The following is a 25,020-nucleotide window of genomic DNA, read 5'->3' on the forward strand; positions in this document are numbered from 1 at the left end:
TATAAAAAGATGGATTGGAACAGAAGGACTATAAATACAAGTATCTACAACTAAGTTGGTATATATAATATAAGGGTATATATGACATTTAAATGGGATTACAATGTAATAGAAAATCAATCAGACAGTACTAATTGATGCACTAACTAATATACATAGATGCACTGATGATATACACATTCTTTCTCTTTCCTATCCTCTTTTTTCCTTTTAAAAATCATGTGCATAACCGACACTGATACAATGTGAATTTTGTATTTACATTTGAATTTACTTTTAAAAGTCTCAATTTTGGCCAAAAAAATAGCACAGGCTTCATATTATTATTATAATATAATAATATCATATTATTATAATCAGTCAATCACGGACTTTCAGAATCTACAGTCGATGCAGGTGAATCTCCACCTTCAAACACAGCTTTACACCCCTCGTTCACACCAATCACACACACGTGTGACTTACAGACACGAATGTGAAACGTCATGGCGTTAAAATCAGATCCGAGCAGGAAGACGAAGTGAAGCGATCAGGCCTGTGACGTGGCTGCAGTCTGAGTGAGCTGAAGGCGTTCGGTGGGTGTACCTGGTTGCTGACGAGGTTAGTGTGTCCCTCTCTCTGCTGCAGGATGGGTTTGAGTGAGGTGAAGCTCTTGGAGCCCCCCCGGACCACACTGTGCTCTCCCAGCTCGTACTGCGCCTCGAAATGGATCGGCCTGAAGATATCGCGAACATCTTTCTGAAACACGAGAGAGAAAAAACACATTTTAATAATTGTGTAATGGAGCACGAAAGACTTCTCATTTTCTCTTTCTGCTCGGCCCTTATTTACTTATTTATCATAAATGTTGCATCTTCAAAATGGGAACAGTAATAAAAACACTCTTAACTTTTAATGCAAGTGAACGTAACACTTTTCAGGCCAAAAAACTTTGGGCCATCTCTATTGCACCATTTGTCAGGAAGGTTTCACACGGCGTAATGGGACAATGGCATTTACAAATTATGTAAATAAATAAATACATAAATAAATAAATGAGAAAAATGGAGATACATATTTGTGTCCTGACAGCAAAGCTATATTGACTGGAGCAGTCATGAGCTGGAGGAAATCGGCCTTGTGACCAAAAGATCGCTGGTTCGATCCCCTGAGCCGACAGTACGTGACTGAAGTGCCCTTGAGCAAGACACCTAACCCCCAACTGCGCCCCGGGTGCTGTGGATAGGGCTGCCCACCACTCCAGGCAAGTGTGCTCACTGCTCCCTAGTGTGTGTGTTCACTAGTGTGTATGTGGTGTTTCACTGCACAGATGGGTTAAATGCAGAGGTGAAATTTCCCAGTTGTGGGTCTAATAAGGGTCTCTTAATATTTGATCTTCATATTTAGATTTTTATCAAACTAAGTTGTTTTGTTAAAAAAAAAGATCTTCGCAAGCGTTTTTTGTTAGAATTCCAGGCTTATTGTTGCTGTTTTGTTAATATATTTAATGTACATTACATCATTACTTAATTGTTTACATGCTCAGTTAAATAAGGGAATTATATTTGCATTTTATGTAAAGGTTCAAGTCTGCACTCCGTTTTTAATGGCCAAATATGTCAAAAACATAATAAAATGATGTTTTTTTCTAACTCCAAGACAAGACTGTACAATAATGTTTCACTGAAATTATAAAAAAGCTTCTTTTCCACTGACAAACACGCATGTGGTAAGTGTTGAAAGTTTATAATCTGAAAAAATTAATATTTGATTACAGCAGGCTTTCGTTACTGACAACAATAGCTGAGGTTTTTAACAGTTAACAGGTGAAACGTCTCCATTTTCATCTTTTTATACCGTTTTCCTAAATAACTGAACAATAACACTTTTAAATGGGGCTCATTTGGTTCTTTCTGGTTTCCATTTCTCCTTCTTTCTTTATTCATTTCCCTCAGCTTGTCTTTATTCCTTCCTTCCCTCCAGTGAGTGTGTACTGAATGCTGATGGAGGCGGCTGAGAGGGACGAGTGTGGACTGATTCTCTGATGGCCGTCTCAGCTGGACGATGCTTTTTTCTCCCTAGTGTCCCCCCTCAATGCCTGGCTTTGGCTGTGGACAGCACGTGTGACCCAAACACTATACTCTCTCTGAAACATCTGGACTCCAGCCATAACAGCTGTACCACACTGCGGCGCTCACCGAACTCAGCTGGAGCTCCAGAGCCAAAGGCAAAGCTGGGACCCAGTGCCCTTTACTCAGAGAGGCTGATGAAAGCGCTGAGCACATGTGCAAAACAGGCACACATACGAATACAGAACCGACCCACACCCAGGCAGAAATGATACATCACGTCTCACTTAAGGCTGCAGTAACGTCGTCGCACACAGGATTAAAATCGCTCCACAATTATTACTGTCAGACTGTAAAACTACACACACTGCAGATTCATACTGGATTAAAATCACTCCACGATTATTACTGTAAAACCTACACACACTGCAGATTCATACTGGATTAAAATCACTCCACAATTATTACTGTCAGACTGTAAAACTACACACACTGCAGATTCATACTGGATTAAAATCACTCCACAATTATTACTGTCAGACTGTAAAACTACACACACTGCAGATTCATACTGGATTAAAATCGCTCCACAATTATTACTGTCAGACTGTAAAACTACACACTCTGCAGATTCATACTGGGTACAGTTTGGAGTAAAAGCCTTTTCTTTGATTGAGTTGAGAGGATACGAGGACGTGAAGCGAGGCCACACCCTCCATGCAGTCAGAGCAGAAGCAGAGCAGACAGCAGTGTGCATGCTGTAAATAGCAGCTGGATCTGGGTGTTTTTCACACCCTCCCTGCCTCAGTGTGGAGGGAGCGTGTAACTCACAGCATAGCAAGCTGGACAGCGAGCATCAGACTGACATCGCTTCATGACAAAACAAGTGTTTTTACTCTAAACTAAACCACACTGCCCAAAAAGCCCTAATCTTAACACACCATCTACATCAGCTTTGTCTGAAAATACACCACCTTCCGCACTTCAGAGAGTGAGTGCGAGTGGGCACGCGATAGAAGATGTCTAAAGAGGAACCCCACCCATCTCAAATCACATTACTACACTATTGTTTACTTCATAAAACTACACTGAAGGTGAGAGCTGGGCTGAGTTAGTACAGTTACTTTAAGTGCAGTTAGACAGACTATGTACCATCAGAGCTAACTGAGGTGTTGACTGGCTGTTGACAGAGAGAGTGAGAGCGTAAGATAAACCACATGTACTTTAAGCTTTTCTATGGACAATATCGATTAAAAGAAAAATAAAACTAAAAAATACAGTAAATTAAATGTCAACACTCGTGAGAAAATCTCAGATGTTTTCAGTTACCAATGCAGATAGAGTAAAACTATGGACAAAAATGAAAAAAGGATGGAAAAATATCAACAAACAAACAAACAAACAAACAAACAAATAAATGAATGAATGAATGTCAGTTTTGGTGAAAAAAAAAATTGTAGTTCTTTTTAAATAAGATTTGTCAACACAATTATGGTAAAACTATACACAATATAAAATACAACATATTAATATAAAAAAATGCAATAAATTAAATGTCAGTATTGGTGAACAATGTTATTTTTGCCCACCTCTTTTCCAATAAGAATTACCAACATATATATATATATATATATATATATATATATATATATATATATATATATATATATATATATATATATATACATTAAAATTATGGACAATATTAGTACTACTACTACTGCTCATAATAATAATTAATTAAATGTCAATACTGGTAATTTTTTACATTTTTGTCCAGCTCCTTTTAAACAAGAGCTACAAATACAGTTGCAGTAAAATTATGGGTAATATTGATAAAAAATTATGACGAAAAAAACCCACTAAATTAAATGTCAATAGTGGTAAAGTTTTGATTTTTCCCTAAAAAGTTAATGTCACTGCTTTACATGAAAAAATAATAAAGCAATACATTAAATGTTAATAAACGTAAGAAATATGGATTTTTGACCAGCTTTTTTTCAAATAAGAGTTACCAATACAACTGCATTCAAACTAGGGATAATATTGAATAAGAAATTATTTAAAAATACAATAAACGAAATGCCAATATTGGTGAAAACTGAAAATTTAAAATAAGAGTTATCAATACAATACAATAAATGAAATGTTGATATCGGTGAAATGAGATTTAGCTCCGCTGTACTAAAGGTCTCCAATTCATGAGCTGCATATTTCAGTCATTATCCTTAATGCTCATTTATTAAGCTCTAAAACCGCAGTACAGCCGTACTCGCTGTCCCGGACTCCCTCTGACAGATAATCACGCTTGTTTATGCGCGTCACCTTCACCACCAGCCGCCAACACCGCAGCAGCCACGCACAGGCCTCCATTAATTACTGTGTAAAACAGCAGCAACAGACGCACCTGATTACAGAGACTGAAACAGGAGAGGAGTCCAGAGGGGCTTCAGAGAACACCTGGACCACTCATACACACACACACACACACACACACACACACACACACAGACACAGACACATGCTGATACACACTCACACACACAATCTATCATCTCTCTGTCTCGCAGAGACGAGCTTCTCACAGAGCGCGTTCATTATTCTCTTTCACTACAGCAGCTTCCTTTCATTTTACACTCAAATCAGGCACAGTTAGAGTTTCCCTGATCCATCACACTGATAACGGCAATAACAAAAGCATGCAGCAATTTCACATTAATTATTTCTCACTCATAACTCATTAAAACAGACAGATTCTGCAAAAAAGTGCAGATTCAAAATCAAATCAAGTACGGGGAGAAACTGAATCAGAAGGTGAATCAGGAATTTAGTTAGGATTTGACTCAGAGGTTCACTGAATAATTCAAAAAGAAGATGAATCTGTTTTTTGAGCAAGGAATTTAATCAGAAGATGAATCAGGACTTGAGTAAGGAGTTGAATTATTCGATGAATCATTAGATGAATGAGTGAGGAACAGAATCAGACCTGGGTAAGAAATTGAATCTGGACATAAACAAGGAATTGAATCAGAAGATCAATCAGGACTTGAGTAAGAAATTGAATTAGAGAATGATTCAGGACTTGAGTAATACATTACATTTGGTTTTGAGTAAAGAATTGAATCAAAAGATGAATCAGGATAAGAGTAAAGAATTGTATGTGGTCGTGAGTTAGGAGTTGAATTAGATAATAAATCAGGAGTCGAGTAAGGAATTGAATCAGAGGATGAATCAGGACTTCAGTAAGAAACTGAATGAGAAGATAAATCAGGACTTGAGGAAGAAACCGAATCAGAAGATGATTCAGAACTTGAGTAATACATCAAATCTGGTTTTTGAGCCAGGAATTGAATCAGAAGATGAATCAGCTTTTCAGCAAGTAATCGAATCAGAAGATAAATGAGGACTTGAGTAAAGAATTTGATCAAAAGATGAATCAGGACTTGAGTAAGGAATTGTACGTGGTTGTGAGTTAGGAATGACTGTGGAACAGTCAAATCAGAGCACGTTTATGAGTCACTTCAGATAAGAGTGTCTGCTAAATGTTATAAATGTTAGTCAAACAGGAAAAGTAAGCAACGCAGGTCATTCAGAGTGCCAGCCCCTCACACTGGAGAAAAACTGATCAGTGAAACCCTGATTCAGCACTTGGAAACTCATTTGGCAACGTCCATCATGCACTGCATGTATAGCGGATGGGAGGAATTTCCCATGAAGTAGATTATGCTGATCTTAAAACTGCACTGAGCACACCCAGTCGATGTAGCCCTTTTTGTAGCATGTGATTTTTTAAAAATAGAGTTGCACGAACATGTTCACAGCCTCGTCTGAAATGTTCTGATGTTAACATTTGGGAAAAAATGAATCTATGGTGCAATAACCACATGATCCACAGTACTCTTACATTAAAAGCCTTAAAAAAGATCTGTTAACAGCATCTTATCTACATCTTTGACATATCCTGCATATTCATTTGCATCACTAAACCCAACTACATATAAATAATATACAAAATATGAAGCCGAGAGAGCCTCCATGGTCAAAAACTGCCCACAGATGAAGGGCTGGATGACTGAATGCAACTTGTGCATTAATAGGTGGGCTACAGTCTCCAACTGTACACCACCAAGTTAGAGGGGTTCCTAACAAAGTGACTGTGTTTACCCACCTTTTACCCCAGAACTGCCTCTAAAGCGGTGCTCTCTTACCCTCATGAAGGCTTGATGCTTGCTGCAGGTCAGTTCTCCATGCTTGGCCTTCACACGACCTGCCGTAACGTTGGACGTCCCATTTCCATGGAAATAGAAGCGAGGTGGGAAGGTCTCCTTGTGGTGAACGTCAGAAGTGAGGTTATACTTCAGCTCTGGGTAGGAAAGATGGAAAGACCAGAGTGAGGAAAAGTAAAGAGGATAAACACTGTAAAAAATAACAGCCTACATGTTACTTAAAAGGCTATGAGCCATGTTTCCTTACTTGGTGGCCCTGTAACGTACCCGAATGATGGAGAATGTGGAACCTCCTACCTCATCACTCAGTTGGGAATCTGTCATATTATCCGCTTATAATCTCAGGCTTATTACATACCAAGGCTTATTACTTAGTAACTACACAGACTACAATGCAAACTATCTGAGCTGTTCTTAGGTTATAGAAGTGTGTAGTAAAACTTTGGGCCGGCCAATGGGCTTTGGCCATTTAAGGAGTTAATAATTGAGCCCCTTCAATGAAAAAACATATATTAATCATTCCACCCTTTTTGGATTATTAGTGATTTTAAACAACCTTTTATATTAAAGAGCCAAACTATGCTTTATTTAAGTTTTAGTGACTCCCTAATTTTAAACACAAGGCATCAAACAGTGCTATACCATTCTTTAAAGGTTTTTTTTAAATTTCACATATACTGTTTTTGTCATAAGCGCTCAATTGCTGTTAATTATCTTTAATAGTATACATTCAAATACTATAATAAATAGATATGGGAATGTATTTTAAGATGTTCAATATGTTAAATTTTGTTCAATATTTTATGTTTTCTGGAACCGAAAAAAAAAGTTTTTACATATTTATATTATGACAATATTTCTACAACTGTGTTTATTTATTTTTACAGCTTTCTACATTGTGTTTGAAACATATGAAGCTGTAGAAAATCAACTACATATTAGACTTATACATTAATCTGTTACTAAATTGGTTTTATATTATTGAAAAAGTGTAAAAGTGCCAAATGTTGGGACGTCAGTATGTTAGTGTTCAATATACTAATATCAGTCCATAAAAGAAAATATATAAATGTATCATATCAGGGTCATTGATATGACATGTATTTTTGTGTCTATTATTTCCCCCTAAATTTCATAAATACATGACATATATCAAATTATTCAACAATCTCTCTTTTATGTGAAACAATCTTTACTGACATATAGATCCACATAAAATTGATTTTAGTTTATATATCCAAAACTCTAAAAATGACAGGTGGTGCAATCGTCCAATCGTATGTGTTGATTAAGTAAACTATCGAAACAATTTGGTTATATGAAATCCTAAATAAAATAGTTTGACATGATTTAATGTTTGTAAACTTATAAAATTAAAACCATGTTGTGAAATAAGGCAACTCTAAAAGTTCTCAACTCACTGAAAACTTTTGTCCGCAAGTTCTTACTTCCTCAAATGTCAGGAGGCACAACCAAAAACAAAGGACTTTTATTTTGACATGCTTTTACGAAAGAGGGGCCAGGGTAGCGCACTGTGACCGCAAGTGACCTTCATGGTGCAACACCAAGGTCATTAGCCCTTTCACAAATTTAGTATTAGTTCAGTTTACCTCGTAAGGTGGTGTGATCTCGGGAGAACCACTAAAATGTCTAATTATAATAATAATGTTTTATTTGAAACAAAGTATAAACTCAAGTTCACCCATTTCTACAGGTGTCTAAGTAGATGCCTGTTTAATTTGAAATTAGTCTGAAAAGTCAGGTGGCTCAACCAGAAAGTCAAATGGTGCAACCAGACCAGCACAGTTTAATAACTGAAATAGGCAGTTAACAGTTTTGATAACACTCACTAAATTAAGACAGAAAATGCACAGAGATATAAATCCAAATATATATGCAGATATAAAAATGCACATCGTGTCCTTTTTAATGGGATTTTTAAAAAAAAATTGAAAATCTTATTTGTGTGTGTATATATATCGTACTTATTGTTATTGTGATAAATTATGCCATAATATCTGAAAATATGTTTTTCTGAATATATTGTCAGCACCCATATTTGCATTACAAAGAGAGCATAATTAGTCCTGTTTAACTGCATTTAGTGCAGCACGTTATCTGAAAAGTTAAATACAATAATTGCATTCATAGTTTTTTATAGTAGTTTTAAATGGGGCACTACTTTGTCTGCTCCAACTTACCAGACATCAGAACAAAGCAAATCCACACATTCACAGTTTCCCTTTCTCTTCTTTGTGCTAAAGTTTTAGCACCACACCCATCTCAGTTCTTTACCAGAAAAAGAGGTGTGAGTCTGGCCTCTGAGCACAAAGCAGAAGTTCTCTCGGTTTGTTCCTCCACTACAGCTTCATATTCACTCCTCAAGCAGTTATTCAGCTGCAGCCTTGGTGAGAACTTGTAAATTAAGGTTGTAGTTCCCACAAGAGCGAAATGACAGAGATGCAAACACAAGTATGATGTACTGATGCACTGATCATTTCTCCTTAAATAAAGGTCCAAAGGCGCTCGTGGACCAGATGGCCGATGACTGTAGAACAGCCACCTGGCTCCTCTAATGACTGGACTCATCTAATGACGAGTTAGGCTACTGTAATGACTGGACTGAGAACCTCTAGCTCATACGGATGCTTAGAAAATCCAATAATCGTTTTCTCCATCGTCTAATGTAGTTTTGTTTAAGCCCTTAAATTCTCAGGCTTATTACATCTTAAGGCTTATTAAACAGTAATTACATAGGAAACAATGCAGACTGCTTGAATTCTTCTCAAGTTACAGGAGAGATGGAACTGAAGCCTGAACCTGCCAGCAGATCCAGGCTATTCAGAGGTTAAACAGTGCATTTCTGACTGAGACGTTTGACCGTGGTCAAATATGATTATGTCAGTTCTCCAATGTCAAAGAGCCTCATTCACCAATATCATGATGTTTGTTCTTAAATGTGTTCTTGAGAAAGGTCCCAAGAAAAAGTCTACACCTTTCACACCTTTGTGCTCTCGAGTGTGTAGATTCTGTTATTACCTAAGAACAAATACCTAATAAGAAAACACAGGTGGATGTCAGAATCTTCGTGAAAACTGCGTAAGTGGATTTTAAAGAAGAAACTTCAGAACAGTTGGTGAACGAGGCCCAAAGTTCCTAAAACCAGATGCCTGATTGTTTTTCCCAATAGTATCACATTCCTGAAAGTGGTTTTCTTACATATACCATTTAAAAAGACTCGAGACGGCACGATACCACTTTTTCTTTTCCAATACTGATACCGATACTGAAACCGTGAGAATCGCCCGATATCAATCCAGTATTTCTCTTTAACCTACTGACTTTTAAACAAACTGTTTTTAATTAAAGCTTTTTATTTAAGATGATAATCTAAAGTACACTCTTATAAATGATAGTTCTTCTTGGGTTCTTTAGTAAAGAAAGTGGTTCTATATAGAACCCTGAACACTCAAATTACCCTTTGCATGATTAAAGGGATCTTTGCATCATGAAAGTGTTCTTCAGATCCATGGAAAATGTGCTGTAGATGCTTCTATATAGCACCCAAAAGGGTTCTTCTGTTGTTAGGATGCCAAGCTTGTAACAAGAGAAGAACTCTTTTGGGTGCTATGTAGAACCCTGTTCAAAAAGGTTCTACGTAGAGCATCTGAAGAACCCTTTGATGATCCAAAGAACTCTTTAATGTTCTCTTTAGTGTCCATGGTTCTATCTAGTACCACTTAATAATGCAAAATATTATAAATTGTGTTTCACAAAAGGGTTCTTCAGATTGACCGAGAATGTGCTGTAGAGGGTTCTATATAGAAACGTTTTAAAAGGAGTTCTATACAGCACCAAATAGGGTGCTGTTTGACACAGTTTAAACCCTTTTTCATGTTATATAGAACCCTTTTTAAAAAGTTCTATATAGAGCCAACTACAGCACATTCACGATGCAAAGAACCCTTTAATCATGCAAAGGGTTCTTAGAGTATTCATGGTTCTATATAGAATTACTATATTTTTTAAAGCAAATTCTTGGCAGAAAGATACATTTTTTTTGGATTTATCACTATTTTAGTATTATCAACATTAAATATAAAACTCAGAAGACACATGTAGGTTCACTGGGGGTTTTGGATAGTAAATAAATTGGTTATAGCTACGTTGTGACCTCTGGTTCCTATCACCACCACTGTAAAGAGTCAGTAACTTTCTCTACAATGAAGCATTTCTTTACAACATCAAACCACTCAGAATGACTTTGTTTACATCTCAATGATTGAATTATGCAGAAATGTAGAACCACAGCAATATCTGCTTCTCGATCTTCCAGAGAAACAGAGCTTTGCACTCTCTGCATATGCAGCGTCCAAGTGGCTGAGCGGTTGTTGCTGTTGGCAATAACAAAAGCTTGGTGTGATTTGATATTGATTTCTAACTAGCAGTTCACTGAAACAAGCAGATTTTTTATCAGACATTTTATTATGATTTGAATTTGATGAAATGTTATTGTTTTTGCCATTTGCCCACATTGCAACAAACAGGAACAATAAAGAAAGTAAATGTATTGGCTTATTAAGTGTGTAGTTGACTACGGTATTGTGGAATTACATTGAAATGGCAGAGCCGAACTCTTAAATTCTATGGTTAAAAAAAATCAATGTCATCTTTGCGCAGTCAGGAAGCTCAAACTTCCAAACCAGGCTTCTCTCAGATCAGCGTGTGAGTCGAGCCTGGTGGCATAATCTACATTTCCCTTTGTTTACCCACAGAGCCACAGACTATCTAGAACAGGCCTTGACACATGGGGGTCATTCTAACGGCTGCAGCTCAGGGAGGGATGTAGAGGGGAGATAAGGCGTCGGGGCTGCGGGTCTGGGGCACTGCCTTGTCCTCTCAGAGCAACCCTGATAAGATATATCCTGTACAGGGGGATCCCTTTTTATACACAGTGTGAGAAACGTGTCTCTTCTGGATTATAGAGTTCGTACCCGAACGCTAAGCTGCTGTATTTGAACACAGGCACAGTTATCGGCAGCAAAAACAAAGGCACACTGTAATTTTATATGAAATATTACTCAATCAAAGCTCAGTAAAGCCGATGGAGAAATTGAGAAACAGAAACACAAAAAAGTCAGAAGTGCAAACTCAAACGTGTCGATCTAGAACGTGAAATGTAATGCTTTAGGTAATCATGGATTCAAGTACATATAAATACATCAAAAAGACAATAAGATTTAAAAGCTCATCAACTTATATGTTCTTCTATACTGACCAAGAAAGTTCTGAAAAAAGTACCTAAAATGGCTAATTTGGTATTGAATGTTGCATTAAAAGCACTGGTAAGCCAAATCGGCTTGTCTCCTCGTCTCTGCCAAACACTCTCATTCTCCACCAAACACCACTGATCCATGCCAAGGACTAACGTTCTCCAGCAAACACAATCATTCTAAACCAAACACCAACATTCTCCACCAAGCACCAACACTGTCCATCAAACACAGTCACTGTCCAACAAGCAACACCATTCTCAACCAGACACAATCATTCTCCAATAATTGTCAGTATTCCTCAATAAACACCAACATGCTCATCCAAACACCATCATTCTCTGCCAACATTTTTCAAACACCATGATTCTCCAACATACTCTACCATTCACCACCAAACACCAACACTGTCCACCAAACACCACCATTCACCACCAAACACCAAAAATGTCCACCAAACACCACCATTCTCTGTCAAACACAGTCATTCTCCACCAAACACCACTGATCTCTGCCAATGACTAACGTTCGCCAGCAAACACTATAATTCTAAACCAAATACCAACATTCTCATCCAAACACCAACATTCTCCAAACACCATCATTCTCCAACAAACACCACCATTCTTCACCAAACACAATCTTTTTTCCAGTAAGCATCATTCTAATGTTGCCATTTAGCATTACAGTGCTCCAGCAATAGAACCGACAAGCCAGTTGAACCAGTGTGAATGAGGGAGAACATTCTAGAACAGTGTGAATGGGAGAAGAACGTTCTAGATCAGTGTGAATGGAGGGAGAACATTCTAGAACAGCTTAATGGATGAAAACATCCTTAGATTTACATTTATGGCATTTGGCAGACGCGACTTACAATTTGATCGTTGATCATTGAAGGTAGAGTTAGGAGTCTTGCCCAAGGACTCTTATTGAGATAGTGTAGGCTGCTCACCCAGGCAGGGATTGAACCCCAGTCTACAGCATAGAAGGCAGAGGTGTTACCCACTACACTACACCAACAACCACCTTAGATCTTCAAAACAATCACACACAGGTTATGGGGAACGAACCCAAAGCTTGGTTCGTTGGTGCTTGATTGATCGATTGTTTTTAACAGCAGGTGTCTTACCTATTTGTCCAGGTATGCGCTTGCCTTGGACCCTAAAGCACACGGTGACATTCACACACACGGCAGGAAGGCCATTCTCAGTGCACGAAGCCACAGATCGGTTCACGCTGACCGGCAGCATCATGGACGCTTCCACCATCACCACTGGACGAGTCCTGGAGAGGACAGCACCAGTTTAAACTTCATACAATTCAGCAGAGGTCATCAGTCGTTACCTCTAGAGATATACAGTGACACTGAAAGCTTACAGACGAAATTGACTTCTTTAGAAATTAGATTCATAAAGCACTGGTATATTTATCTTTAACTTTATCTTTGTAATGAAGAGCAGATAAATAATGATTCGACAGTTTTCTTTTCCAAACTATTGTTAGAAGCACGTATTGAAACTTGTTTGGTCCAAAGGTGGTTTAAACACCTTCCAGGACTTTGACTTCATTCCTAAAGTAGGACTGTCACTAATATTTACACAAAAGATATTGTTTTGCTCTAAATAAGCCTGCTTAGGCTTTAAAATGTTATTGCAAGCTTAACGTAAAGAAGGAAACATGCTCATTAGAAACATTTAGATTAGCAAGGTGTTCTTAAACTGTTGAAGTGTAGTTTAGTTTACGATTTTGCCAAAAATATAACTTTACAACTCTTCAAGACATTTTCATGATGCAAAATCAAATATGTATCTCAATATCTCGTTTTTCTGAGGTTTAATAACTTGGAACAGAGTAAAAAATACAGTAGTGTCACATGTAAAACATATCAAAAACTATGAATACATTGATTTTTATAAACATTTCACTTCAACAGTGGAATAAAACAAGACTGTGTATGCTCTCTTTGTAATGAAACACGGTGGTGGTAGTACTGATGGCATCCACAGTAAGAAAAACGTAATGTCATGTAATGTAATTTATCATGATATCGAGAAATTCCAGCCCTGGTCAGCAGCCTCAGAAGGCTGTGATTAGCTGGATCAAGGATGTTAGATCTGGTTTGGAAATGAACAGCTTTGACCTCTGAGCTACAGACATAAATAGAGTAACATCTGCTTCTCTAGTTCCACAAAACTGCATTCATTAGGGCGTTAAAGGAAAAACCCTTCAATCAGCACTTTTACATTCTAATTTTTAACTTGCTTTTACTTGATCAGCAATTGCTACATGCTTTATACAACACAGGCTGCTTTCACACACCCAGATTAAGCCTAACTCTAGACTAAATGATCTTCAATAGTGAATTACCATTAGCACTGCAAAACAGTCCTAGATTAGCCTTAATCCATATCCATGGACTGTTTTCCCAGAACCAGATTAACTCTAATCATAGACTAAGGAAAATAATGCCTGTGTAATTTAGTCCAAGACTAGTTTTAAAATCTGTGTCTGGGAGACCAACTCTAGGAGTTATATTCGATCATCTTTAGTGAACAATATTATTGACTGCTTAAATAATTCTAACTGCACATGTTCTGATGGTTTTGCTCAACATAAACAGCATTAATTAACAGAATCCATACATTCAATAATCTATTGAGCCATGTTACAGTAAAACGTGTCTCATGCTGAGTTGCTCTTACCGGAGCACCGCTGCAGAATCGGAGAGAAAAGCTCCCACTGCCACATCTGCAAAAGAGAAAATAAGATGTGCAAATTAAAGTTATAATGTATTAACCCCTTAAGGCCCAAGCCTAGAAGTGACCATATAGGCATATCTTATATTTTTGAGTGTAACATGGTGCAATATCACGCTATCATGAAGTGATATATATATATAGACAGAAGCTTTTGAAAAGGGTTCTATATAGCACCAAAAAGGGTTCTGCTATTCTTACGATATCAAGATTGCAGCAATAGAAGAACCCTTTTTGTTGCTATACAGAACCCTTTTCTAAAAGGTTCTATGTAGATAAATACCAAATTTCCCTCACGATTTCTCTGATTTTTCTTTTTTATCCTGTTTCATAGTCGCTCTGCATCTGTAAAACAGCTCATCACATAACCAATTTTCAACATTTGAGAATTTTTTAATATAAAACAATAGTTTTAATTGAGGAATTTGTATAAAACAGATTGATGTTTACTTTCTATATTATTAACATTATAACACACTTAAAAATATGTATTTTATTTATTTTTTTTTTTTTCATTTGTCACAGAGATTTTGGTCACTGCTGTTATCAGAACTCTTATATTACATTTTAACACAGTATTTTCAGCTCTGTTAAACTGCTTCTTTGGTTCAAGGCTCATCAGAGAGGAAGCATCTCAAGGCATGAGAAGGCGAGTCACACTCGTTCACTATATTTCATTAATTTATTAATAATTTTGTTTATCAGGCAGCTCATAACTTCTATGTGTCACCGGTGTTATGTGCTTTAATGACTGGGTAATTAAAATTTTGTCAAAATAATGCCAAATATCATTTTTATTATTGATTTTAAATAGTTGCACAAGGTCACCTGATCAGCTAACGAGTCAGCCAGTTTACAAAATCCTCAGTTTTAACCAGAAAGTCACTGGAGTCACCGTCACTGGTGTTACACCATATTCATACAACACCAGTGACTGTAAAATATGTTTGGAATTATCTCCTTCCTGCATATATAATAATAGGAGATGTTAATGGACATATTGAGATTAATCAATGGAGAATGACCCACACACAAAACTAGAACTCAACAATATCTCCTCAGTCATAGTTACAAATGCATCAAATCATAATATCATGTCATCTTTAGTCACATGTACTGCTCTAAACTCCATGGAGATGCTGGTGAAAATGAGTTGTCTTGTATGTTTTTGAGTCTGCGCTGGTGTAACACCTCATATTCTGTTATGTTTTTCACCTACAAGTGTGATTAAAATGTGAGCTAACACAGAGGAGCTGATGAGCTTCTCATACTTTCTTATTTATGTGTGGGAAGCAGGTGCAAGTTGACGAGTTTTACAGGAAATCCTGTCTGTGTGTCTGATGAACTGCTCTAAACAACACTGTGAGCTGGGTCTGAGGAGACGAGGCTGCAGCCATGACTGACAGACGACTCGTACGTCAGTGTATGTAGAGACAGAACGTGAAGAAGAGTGAAGTTCAGGCATGTGAAGTTCTGCATTACTGTGTCATTTCCGAAAACTGGTAGTGAGAAGAGGCGTTACCTGGGTAACCATTGCCATCAACATCCACGCCTCCAGACACAGACTGGCCGAACATGCTGAAGCTGCTGCTTAACATGGAACCTGTGATCCTCTGCACACACACACACACACACGCACGCACACACACACACACACACACACACACACACCCTTTATGAGTCAAAATGAAGCTGCTTCTGCAGCTGCTCATAATAAATGGCACATTTCCTAACTGAAGGACCTGAAAAACAGCTCCTTTGTTCTCAACTCTTTCAGTCTCTTCCCTTTTACTGCCCAAGACTGGGTTAAACCAGTGTGATGAAAATAGCTGACACTGTCAAAAGCTGAGACGAACGAGATTGTCAGATTATCAACTTCTCACATTTAAAACTGTAAAGGCTCATTTATGCACAATGATACGGATGCGAATACGGACGGAGCCTTTATTTCATCTATAGTTTGTGCACGTTCTATGAAAGCTTGTGGATACGAATCGGAGCAGTACCACTGGATGCTGCTGGGGGGCAGTGCAGACAATAGTTAACGCGAGACACAATGCCAGTTTCTCTCGTTCGTACTATAAGTGAAAACAATTCTCCATCTACACAAAGTATTTACTGGCCTCACAGACACCACAGTCTACACGGGTGCCTCTTTCATCTCTTTCGTAGTTGGTACCATAGATATACATACCTAGATGCCGCGGTGGGTCCAGTCAACGGTGCCGCCATTTTGTGGAGGTCAACATCGCTGCTGGACTGCATTCAGTACCATTACTGAGCGGCAGTTTAATACAATTACTGTGCAAAATTACTCTATGTCAAGAAAATTGCTCTCAGAAAGTGGGAAGGATTATATAACGGAGGGAACGCAGCGATCAACGCTCATGTCTGAGTGATGTTGATGTGTAGATGTGGCTGTGTGGTTAATGAGGCACAGAGAACCTGTTGATTTGATTGTGTTTCCTCTGGTTTTATATTAAGCTTATTTCATTTAATAGTCTGTTCAGGGGGTCTTAACTTTATATAGTAGTTATTTATTTACAGTGATGGTTAAAGCTTTGTAGCTCTGTAAGTTACAGCATTCCTTGTAGATATTCATAATAGATTAACGTTAACCTTCTTACACGAGCCTGAAGTCAGCTTCTTATTCACCAGCTTCTTGTTCGAATTTTCCCGTTCCACCTTAAATGGTGCAGCTTCAGGCACCAGAAAGTGACTGCTGCACCATTTAAGGTGGAACCGGAAAACTCGAACAAGAAGCTGGCGAATAAGAAGCCAACTTTAGCTTCGTTCTTCTTGCTGTGTTTTGGGGGTTTATTTTATTTTTATGAGTTTTGAGATTAGAAGTGATTCACACATTGATGGATGTGTTTCTTGCGTTAAACTCAGGTTTTAACGTCAGGTGCAGACTGAACACTTTCCTCTGGTCCGGACGGCTAATTAGTACGCTCAGTCACCTGAATAAAACACCACCTATAGAAGCTAATCGAGGATAACCACGGGATAACGTCTTCATCTCCAGCCACAGCAGGTTTAGCCACACTGCTCCACAGGCCAGCGTCAACTATTTATGAGAGTTTAGATATATGGACACTGCACATGTACAAATTTGTGTGCATGCAAGTTTAAAGCTTAAAGCGTTACGCCGGTTTAACGTAAGTTTGTACTTAAGTGTGTGCGTACAGTCATTACAAAGATCCTCCTTAACACTAGTTAGTTTCTAATTATCCTTTTACTAACTTTGCTTGCAGCACAAATGCTTAACATCCTTTAAATGGCCAGGGCCAAAGTTTTATTCCACACTTCTATAATCTAAGAACAGCTCAGACAGTTTGCACTGAAGTCCCTGTAGTTACTGAATAATAACCCTTAGTAGGTAACAAGCCTGTGATTTTACGAGGTCGGGCCATGTCTTAATTACTAATGCGTACGAGACTTTAACATGAAGATAACATGTTCAGAGCCGATATATAAACCTGCTGCCATGGAAACGCAACAGCATTGTGCGCTGACTTTTTCCATGGGAACAATATCCAGTCTAGAAGAGAACAATGTGTACAAGTTGAACTGAATACAACTGAACACTTGTAGCCATTGTCTGCTTATTCTTTAACATTTCCTTGAGAAATATGCAGCTTTTTTCATCCACAATTTCTGGCCATCTGACACAACAGCAGCCTCAGTCTAGATGTTTCAGCAGCTGCTGAGTCTCACTGAGCTGAAGCTGTGATGTTAGTTTCATGTTTCACGTGGGTCTAGTTTCATGTTCAAACGTGGTGGTGTGTTAGTGTGTGTTGCGCTGGTCTGAGTGGATCAGACACAGCAGTAGCAGTGCTGCTGGAGTTTTTAAACACCTCAGTGTCGCTGCTGGACTGAGAACCAAAAACATCCAGCCAACAGTGTCCTGTGGGCAGCGTCCTGTGACCACTGATGAAGGACTAGAGGATGACCAACACAGACTGTGCAGCAGCAGATGAGCTATCGTCTCTGACTTTACATCTACAAGGTGGACTGACGAGGCAGGAGTGTCTAATAGAGTGGACAGTGAGTGGACACAGTGTTTAAAAACTCCAGCAGCACTGCTGTGTCTGATCCGCTCGTACCAGCACAACACACACTAACACACCTCCACCACGTCAGTGTTACTGCAGTGCTGAGAATGATCCACCACCCAAATAGTACCTGCTCTGTTGCTCAAAGGTTTAATAACACACTTTTATAACCTAAGAACAGCTCAGCCAGTTTACACTGAAGTCCCTGTAGTTACAGAATAATAAGCCTTAGTATGTAATAAGCCTGAGCTTTTAAAGGGTCAAACATGTTTTTTAGGCTTCTTGAGACCTTTTCCTTCAAGAAGGGGGAACCAACCGTTTCAGGAAATTGCAGCAATTCAAAAGGAACTGTCTCGATGTATACGGAGAGAGAGAGAGAGAGAGAGAGAGAGAGAGAGAGGCAAGGGAACAATGGGACAGCTGTAACAGGATGGGGTGGTCTCAGTGAACTGGAATATGGCGGGACAGGAAGAAAGGGAGAGGGGGAGCGAGTGAGGGAGGAACACTTGGCCCTGACCCTCCTCCTCCCCCTCCTACATTCTAGACTAGAGTATTGACATAAACAGCAGACATACCTGAGAGAACCTTGATGCTATGCCACTCTTCCTCCCATTGTAGATATAAATAGCCCCTCGCAGGTCGTCCTCCTGAGGCGCTCCGATGGCAACGTCTGAAACACAATCAGCGTCCGACGAACGTTAACAACACAAAAACCTGGAAACACTCATAATACAAACATCTGAAGTTAAAGGGCCCATATCCTACAGCCTTCTTCAATTTTATTGAACAAAAGTGTGTTTTTTTGTACCAAGAACCACCATAATTCATTGTTAGGTGGCCATTTTCTGACCCATATCTGTCCCAGGCTGTTTTTCCTACTGTGTCTTTAAGATTGATACACATACATGAGCTTTCTTTTATCAGTTTCAGACAAAATGTAAATGAAATCTGATTGTCTTGAGTGTTAAATGAATGTGCCAACTCCTCCACACTGCAAAAAATGGTATCGTCATTAAGAAAGATCTTAAATCTACTCGATATCTAATATTTCTAATTTTGAGATGGCTGTGCAATGATGATAAGGTTATCTACCTTATTATTTGACATTATTTACTTGCTCTTCACTGGACTGTCAGATAACGTTGCTGGTTTCAAGCACTTTTCCTAAAACAAGCACAATTATCTGCCAACATAGTGAGATAAATTTACTTAACAAAACTATGTAAAACAAGTGAGCAACGTCTAAAAATAAGGTAAAAAAAACTTGAAATAAGCTTACAGTAATCTCAACATTAAAAATATTAGATTTTTTGATTATATTTAAGATAATTTTACTTGACAAGATACCATTTTTTGCCATGCACTCACAGAATGAGGCGCTGTTTTCACATTTCAGTAACACTATCTCAGTTCTGATCAGCCCATATGGTATAAATTTTATATCTGCGTTGGCTTAATAATGACTTTGAGCTGCTGCTATGCTGGGTTTGATGTGTGTGTGGGGGGGTGGATGGGGGGTTGTTGTCTCTCAGACTTCCCTGAGCCCCCTGCCTAAAATTAAAACTCTTCAAATCGATCTCGTGATTTGTGAGCTGCTTATTCATCTCACAAAACGGCGAATATCAACATAAGGTGACGAGTTAGCACGCATGTCTGATTTACTGTCTTCCGTGGAAACCACAGTCAATAACCACAGCTCTGTGGTGGCAACCTCACCCAAATATGCCAGGCAAGTAGTTAGTAGGCGACGCTTGGTACTGCTAAATGAAAGTACTGATTTCAGTGTTACTGTGATTTTATTTCCCCCCCATAAATATAGTCGTGGGCAAAAATGAGTTATTTTACATGCCAGCTAGGCCTCCCCCGTCACACGATGAAGCTGTGAAGGGTAGCGTAAGCTCCTTCCGAGTCACATGAATCTCAAATTACAGCTAACGCAACCCCACTGGACAGCCCAAACACGCTTGGAGGAGAGCACTAACTGCTAATTCTGTATCACTGGGGATCAAACTCGGGAGCCTACTGTATTTCTAAATGCTCTATATTCTGAATCGATATGACAACATGAAGTCAAACATATCAATTAGTATCAAAGTTATTGTTATTAATACTAATACTAATGCAAATTTTTTTTTTCCTGACACATTGTAAGTTTATCACACTTTTTAAGTAGGCCAATTACTAACTGGCTTGATTTTAGCCAGTAAATTCTTCCGCAAGTGCCTTGAATACTTAACCGCTTTTCACAGTAGCCACAAAATGCCATTCCCTCCTGTGTTGGAGGTCCTTCGATTAAACGTTGCCCTTCTCTTTCTTCAATTACACTGCTGGAGTATAATATTCAAATGAAAGTGTTTGTGATTAACTATAAATAATAATAATATTTTCATATTCACAGATGCGCGAGCTATTTTTATTGTGTCATATATATATATATATACATATCTACAGGGCTGGATTTACTTTACTGTCGACTACCCGTTGCAGCACTAGCTTGAACTCAGAACGAACCTGACTCATTGACACTTTCAGAACAGACATGAGCTTCTGACACAAAGGCGCAGCATCGTGGTGGAAGTGGAAAAAAACTCTGCATGTGCAAAAGTCTGTGATGACGGTGAAGGAAAAGACAGATTGTGAGATAACACAACCAGAGAGTTTCAGTTAAACCACAATGAGGCCCAAGCATGTGTGTGTCTGAAAAGATTTAGATGTAGGAAAAGAAAAAGAGAGAAAGAGATCCTGTTATAGAGTTTATAATGCTGTTATAAAGTTATCAGGCATAACATTATGACCTTGTTTCTACGCTCATTGTCCACTTTATCAGCTCCTCTTACTATATAGGTGCACTTTGTAGTTCTACAGTTACAGACTGTAGTCCATCTGTTTCTCTGCATACTTTGTTAGCCCCCTTTTACCCTGTTCTTCAGTGGTCAGGACCCCCATGGTACTAGTTGGGTGGTGGATCATTCTCAGCACTACAGTAACACTGACATGGTGGTGGTGTGTTAGTGTGTGTCGCGCTGGTCTGAGTGGATCAGACACAGCAGTGCTGCTGGAGTTTTTAAACACCTCAGTGTCACTGCTGGACTGAGAATAGTCCACCAACCAAAAATATCCAGCCAACAGCGTCCTGTGGGCAGCGTCCTGTGACCACTGATGAAGGACTAGAGGATGACCAACACAAACTGTGCAGCAGCAGATGAGCTATCGTCTCTGACTTTACATCTACAAGGTGGACTGACAAGGTAGGAGTGTCTAATAGAGTGGACAGTGAGTGGACACACTGTTTAAAAACTACAGCAGCACTGCCTAGACAGATCATATGGAATCAATGCTGCTTTAAAATAACTGCAATTCTAATACAGCACAATTATGTTCCCTAACTAAAGGTGCTCAACACGTCCCACCCAAGTGACCGTTTACTACCGTTTTTTCCTGAGTATGAGGAGTGAAAGAGCTAGAGAGAGAGAGAAAGAGACGAGGGAGGGGAGAGAGATACAGAGAATGAGAGAGAGAGAGGGAGTGGGTTAGTGACCATATGTGTGTGTGTAGTTAGTGGCTGTCCTCCTCTAACCATGCTGCTCTCACTTCACCACTCCCCAACACAACACACACAGATAGATGCTCATCTCTGAACCTCACCCCACCCTCCCTCTGGGACACTCTGTACCGCAGCGCTCAGCGGATGAACTTTCCAAAAAAGCATGCAAATTAGTTGCAGAAAGGCTGGTGTATTTACCCCTTAAAGCAGTAGCTCACCAATAACATCAAATCTGCACAGTTTTCCCACTTAGCACAGACTTAGTTGATCTGCTAAGACAAGTTTGGTGTCTGTAGTTTGCTTCTTTAGTTTTGCACTGGAGCTGTGAGGGTTACTGAAGTCCAGGTGACCCCAAAGATATTCAGTGACAGATACTTCCATTATTTGTTAGCCACATTAGCTCCTATGTGAAACTAATGAAGGAAAACTTAAGACACCAAACATGACTTGGCAAATGAGACGATGGTTGGTAGCCGATAGCAAAAGCAGTGAAACTTTATATCAGTTCGATATCACAGCAAAAGCGGAAATGCCATGAAGCACAATTCTTCATTTAAATACCACATCAAATGCTAAACTTGTAAGTTTAAAGGGAAATTCTGACTCAGCTTCTTACTTACAACACAAACATAGCCACTTGATTCACTATGCAACACCACACATGAGCCTACAGTGAACTTACAGTTTTTCTTTGGGTACTATTTTGCCTCTCTGCCATGACTGTATTCTAAAACACAGGTATTAAAACAAAATATTCTCTAAAAACTACTGTAAAACAACGTCTCAGACGTCAGGGAGCATATTTGCAACCTTTTCATGTATTAACTTTCTGTCAGGGACATTTTAGAGGCTTCGGACGTCTGGTTCCTATCACCACCACTGTGAACAATTCAGACTCGGCAAGCGTCTCTTGAATAGCGCATTTCACACCAAACCACTCTGAATGACTCTGTTTGCATCTAATGCGGAAAAAATGCAAATCTGGTAGAATTGCCATTAAAGGCTAGAACGGCTGACTAAACATTCTGAAACAGGTCCCAAAAGAATTTGCTCAATGAACCAGTGTGAACAGGAGCGATCCGTCTCCTACCAACAGTCACACAAGTTTGGGTTGGTCTGGGTTGGTTTTCATCTGATGTAACATGATAGAAGGTCAGCACAGAGGTAACAGGTGCTTCTATTCTTGGACGAGAACTCTAACTAACGGCCGTTTGCATACTGGCTTTTGCATACCAGCCCACTATATTACCTTTCCTATCTGCCTCAAAGTATTTCCATACATTATCCTTTGCTGAAATAACACAGCAGTCGTGGTCATCGGGCTCACTGTGAAGTAACTTCACCAAACGCCCATTTATTCCCAGTAAACACAAACCAGGAATTAAACCACCGAGTGGTTATTTTTGGTGTTTTGCTGGGCAGCTGTGGCCGTCAGACTGAAGGCTTTGCCGCCTCTGTAAGCTTGTTGTTCATGTGATCAGTTGCTTCGTAACTCTTTAGAAAGACTTCATTCGTTTTATTTATTTTACTGTTACTATTTTATTTGTTTATATATATGATTTAGTGATCGTTCTGCTTATTTAGGCTATTCATCAAATTGTGGGATTTCTCTTTATATGTGCTTCAGTCCGCTCCCGCCTCCAGTGGGCTGGTTTCCCGCCCGCTCCCATGCACAACACTGAAAATTAGTCCACTGCAAGATATTGTGGCGGGTCCCACGGGAATCTGCAGGAGTACAAACTTCTACCTCAGAGCACTGCAAAATCTATGTGTGGAAATCGAATTGGAGATCGGGTCTTTGCTCTATGGTGTAAGCAACCAATCACAGTCAGGAGGAGGTCTCAGAACACACGCTGGTTAGGAGGTCTATTTAGCCGCCAGAGTAAACCATTCCATACAAACTCAAACCAAACTCAAAAGTCTGCTGGTCGTCATGGTGCTGCAGCAGTACCGGTCAGGACACTGTTTTTCTGCGGTGCCAAGATCTTTACTTGCAGTCAGACAGGACTGATGTACTAGTTTTACCACCTCTACTACAGAAAAAACAGGATGGTTCCATTTTTTTTATTTTGGAATTGAGAAAATTGAGGGAAATTAGACTCATTGCCAATTTATTTCCCATCTATTACTGTTTTAACTTACCAGGCTGCCTTAAAATTGTAATTCTTCTGATACAAAGTAATTCAGATAGGAAATTCAGTAGACTACTATAGAAGTTCAATACACACTAAAATTTAAGGCAACTTTTTTAAGTTGAAGCACGTATTAGAAAATAAGGTAGTGGTCACTAACTCTGCACCTGGAGATCAGCCGACTTCAGCTCTGACCTCAAATGTCCTTGCTTAGCTAAATGAGGTTACTGGATATGAGATGGAACCTGCAGGATGGCAGATCTCCAGAAAAAGGGCTGAAGACCACCGCTGTAAGTCTTGGTGTACTCTCACAAACTGGTCATTTTACCTGGATAGCCGTCATTGTCGATGTCTCCGAGGTCAGTGATGGTCTCTCCGAATCGAGCTGCGTAAGAATCACTTCCAACCAGCTTGAATTCTGCCTCCTTCATGTTTGCCTGGGAATGAAAACACATCACATCAGTCTTTTCCTTCTTACAGCGCAGTGTGAATAATTGATACGATGCCTATTTTCAACATATAGAGAAGATTAGCTCTTGCTTTGTGTAACAGCATCTAATTAGTCATAAGGCTGTTAATGACTGAAGCTATTCGTGTCACACTGAGTGGTGGAATGGAAGAATATGGCAGATTTCTACAGCTTCAGTAGAAAAGAATTTCACACTCATTTCTCAATGTCTGTGCTTTGTCACTCGCTATGCAATTTTCCTTATGTGTAAGTAGTTAGAGCAACGCTAGCATGTCTTTCTACATGACTGCCTCTTTTCTGTCTGACCCCAGAGAGTCTGACAGGTTTTTGTTGACCAAGAGCTGCACACTTCAAAGAGTAACTCCACCCTAAAAGTATTTTTATTCATTAACAGCTAAAATGCTCTGTTCTGTAATAATAAAATATACCAGCCATGCTTGAAATGTAAACACATCTTTCCAAACTGTAAAAATATCATTTTTATGGTGGTCAGTTCCGCCTCTGTAGTGCCCCCTCT

General features: G+C 39.0%; 1 protein-coding gene across 2 annotated transcripts in view; it reads right to left on the minus strand.

The window, feature by feature from the left end:
- The window catches only part of itga4 (integrin alpha 4), a 74,022-nt gene that overhangs the window by 18,805 nt on the left and 30,197 nt on the right, over nucleotides 1–25,020 (minus strand). For both annotated transcript variants that reach the window (XM_036577294.1, XM_036577301.1), the window contains 7 exons: nucleotides 24,363–24,471; nucleotides 18,934–19,028; nucleotides 15,826–15,916; nucleotides 14,250–14,295; nucleotides 12,677–12,831; nucleotides 6,257–6,411; nucleotides 586–738 (listed from right to left, as the gene is read on the minus strand). In XM_036577294.1, coding sequence (XP_036433187.1) covers nucleotides 586–738; nucleotides 6,257–6,411; nucleotides 12,677–12,831; nucleotides 14,250–14,295; nucleotides 15,826–15,916; nucleotides 18,934–19,028; nucleotides 24,363–24,471 — 804 coding nt within the window. The remainder of the gene's footprint in view (nucleotides 1–585; nucleotides 739–6,256; nucleotides 6,412–12,676; nucleotides 12,832–14,249; nucleotides 14,296–15,825; nucleotides 15,917–18,933; nucleotides 19,029–24,362; nucleotides 24,472–25,020) is intronic.

This window comes from Colossoma macropomum, unplaced genomic scaffold (assembly GCF_904425465.1).
Source record: "Colossoma macropomum unplaced genomic scaffold, Colossoma_macropomum, whole genome shotgun sequence".
NCBI classification, from domain to species: domain Eukaryota; kingdom Metazoa; phylum Chordata; class Actinopteri; order Characiformes; family Serrasalmidae; genus Colossoma; species Colossoma macropomum.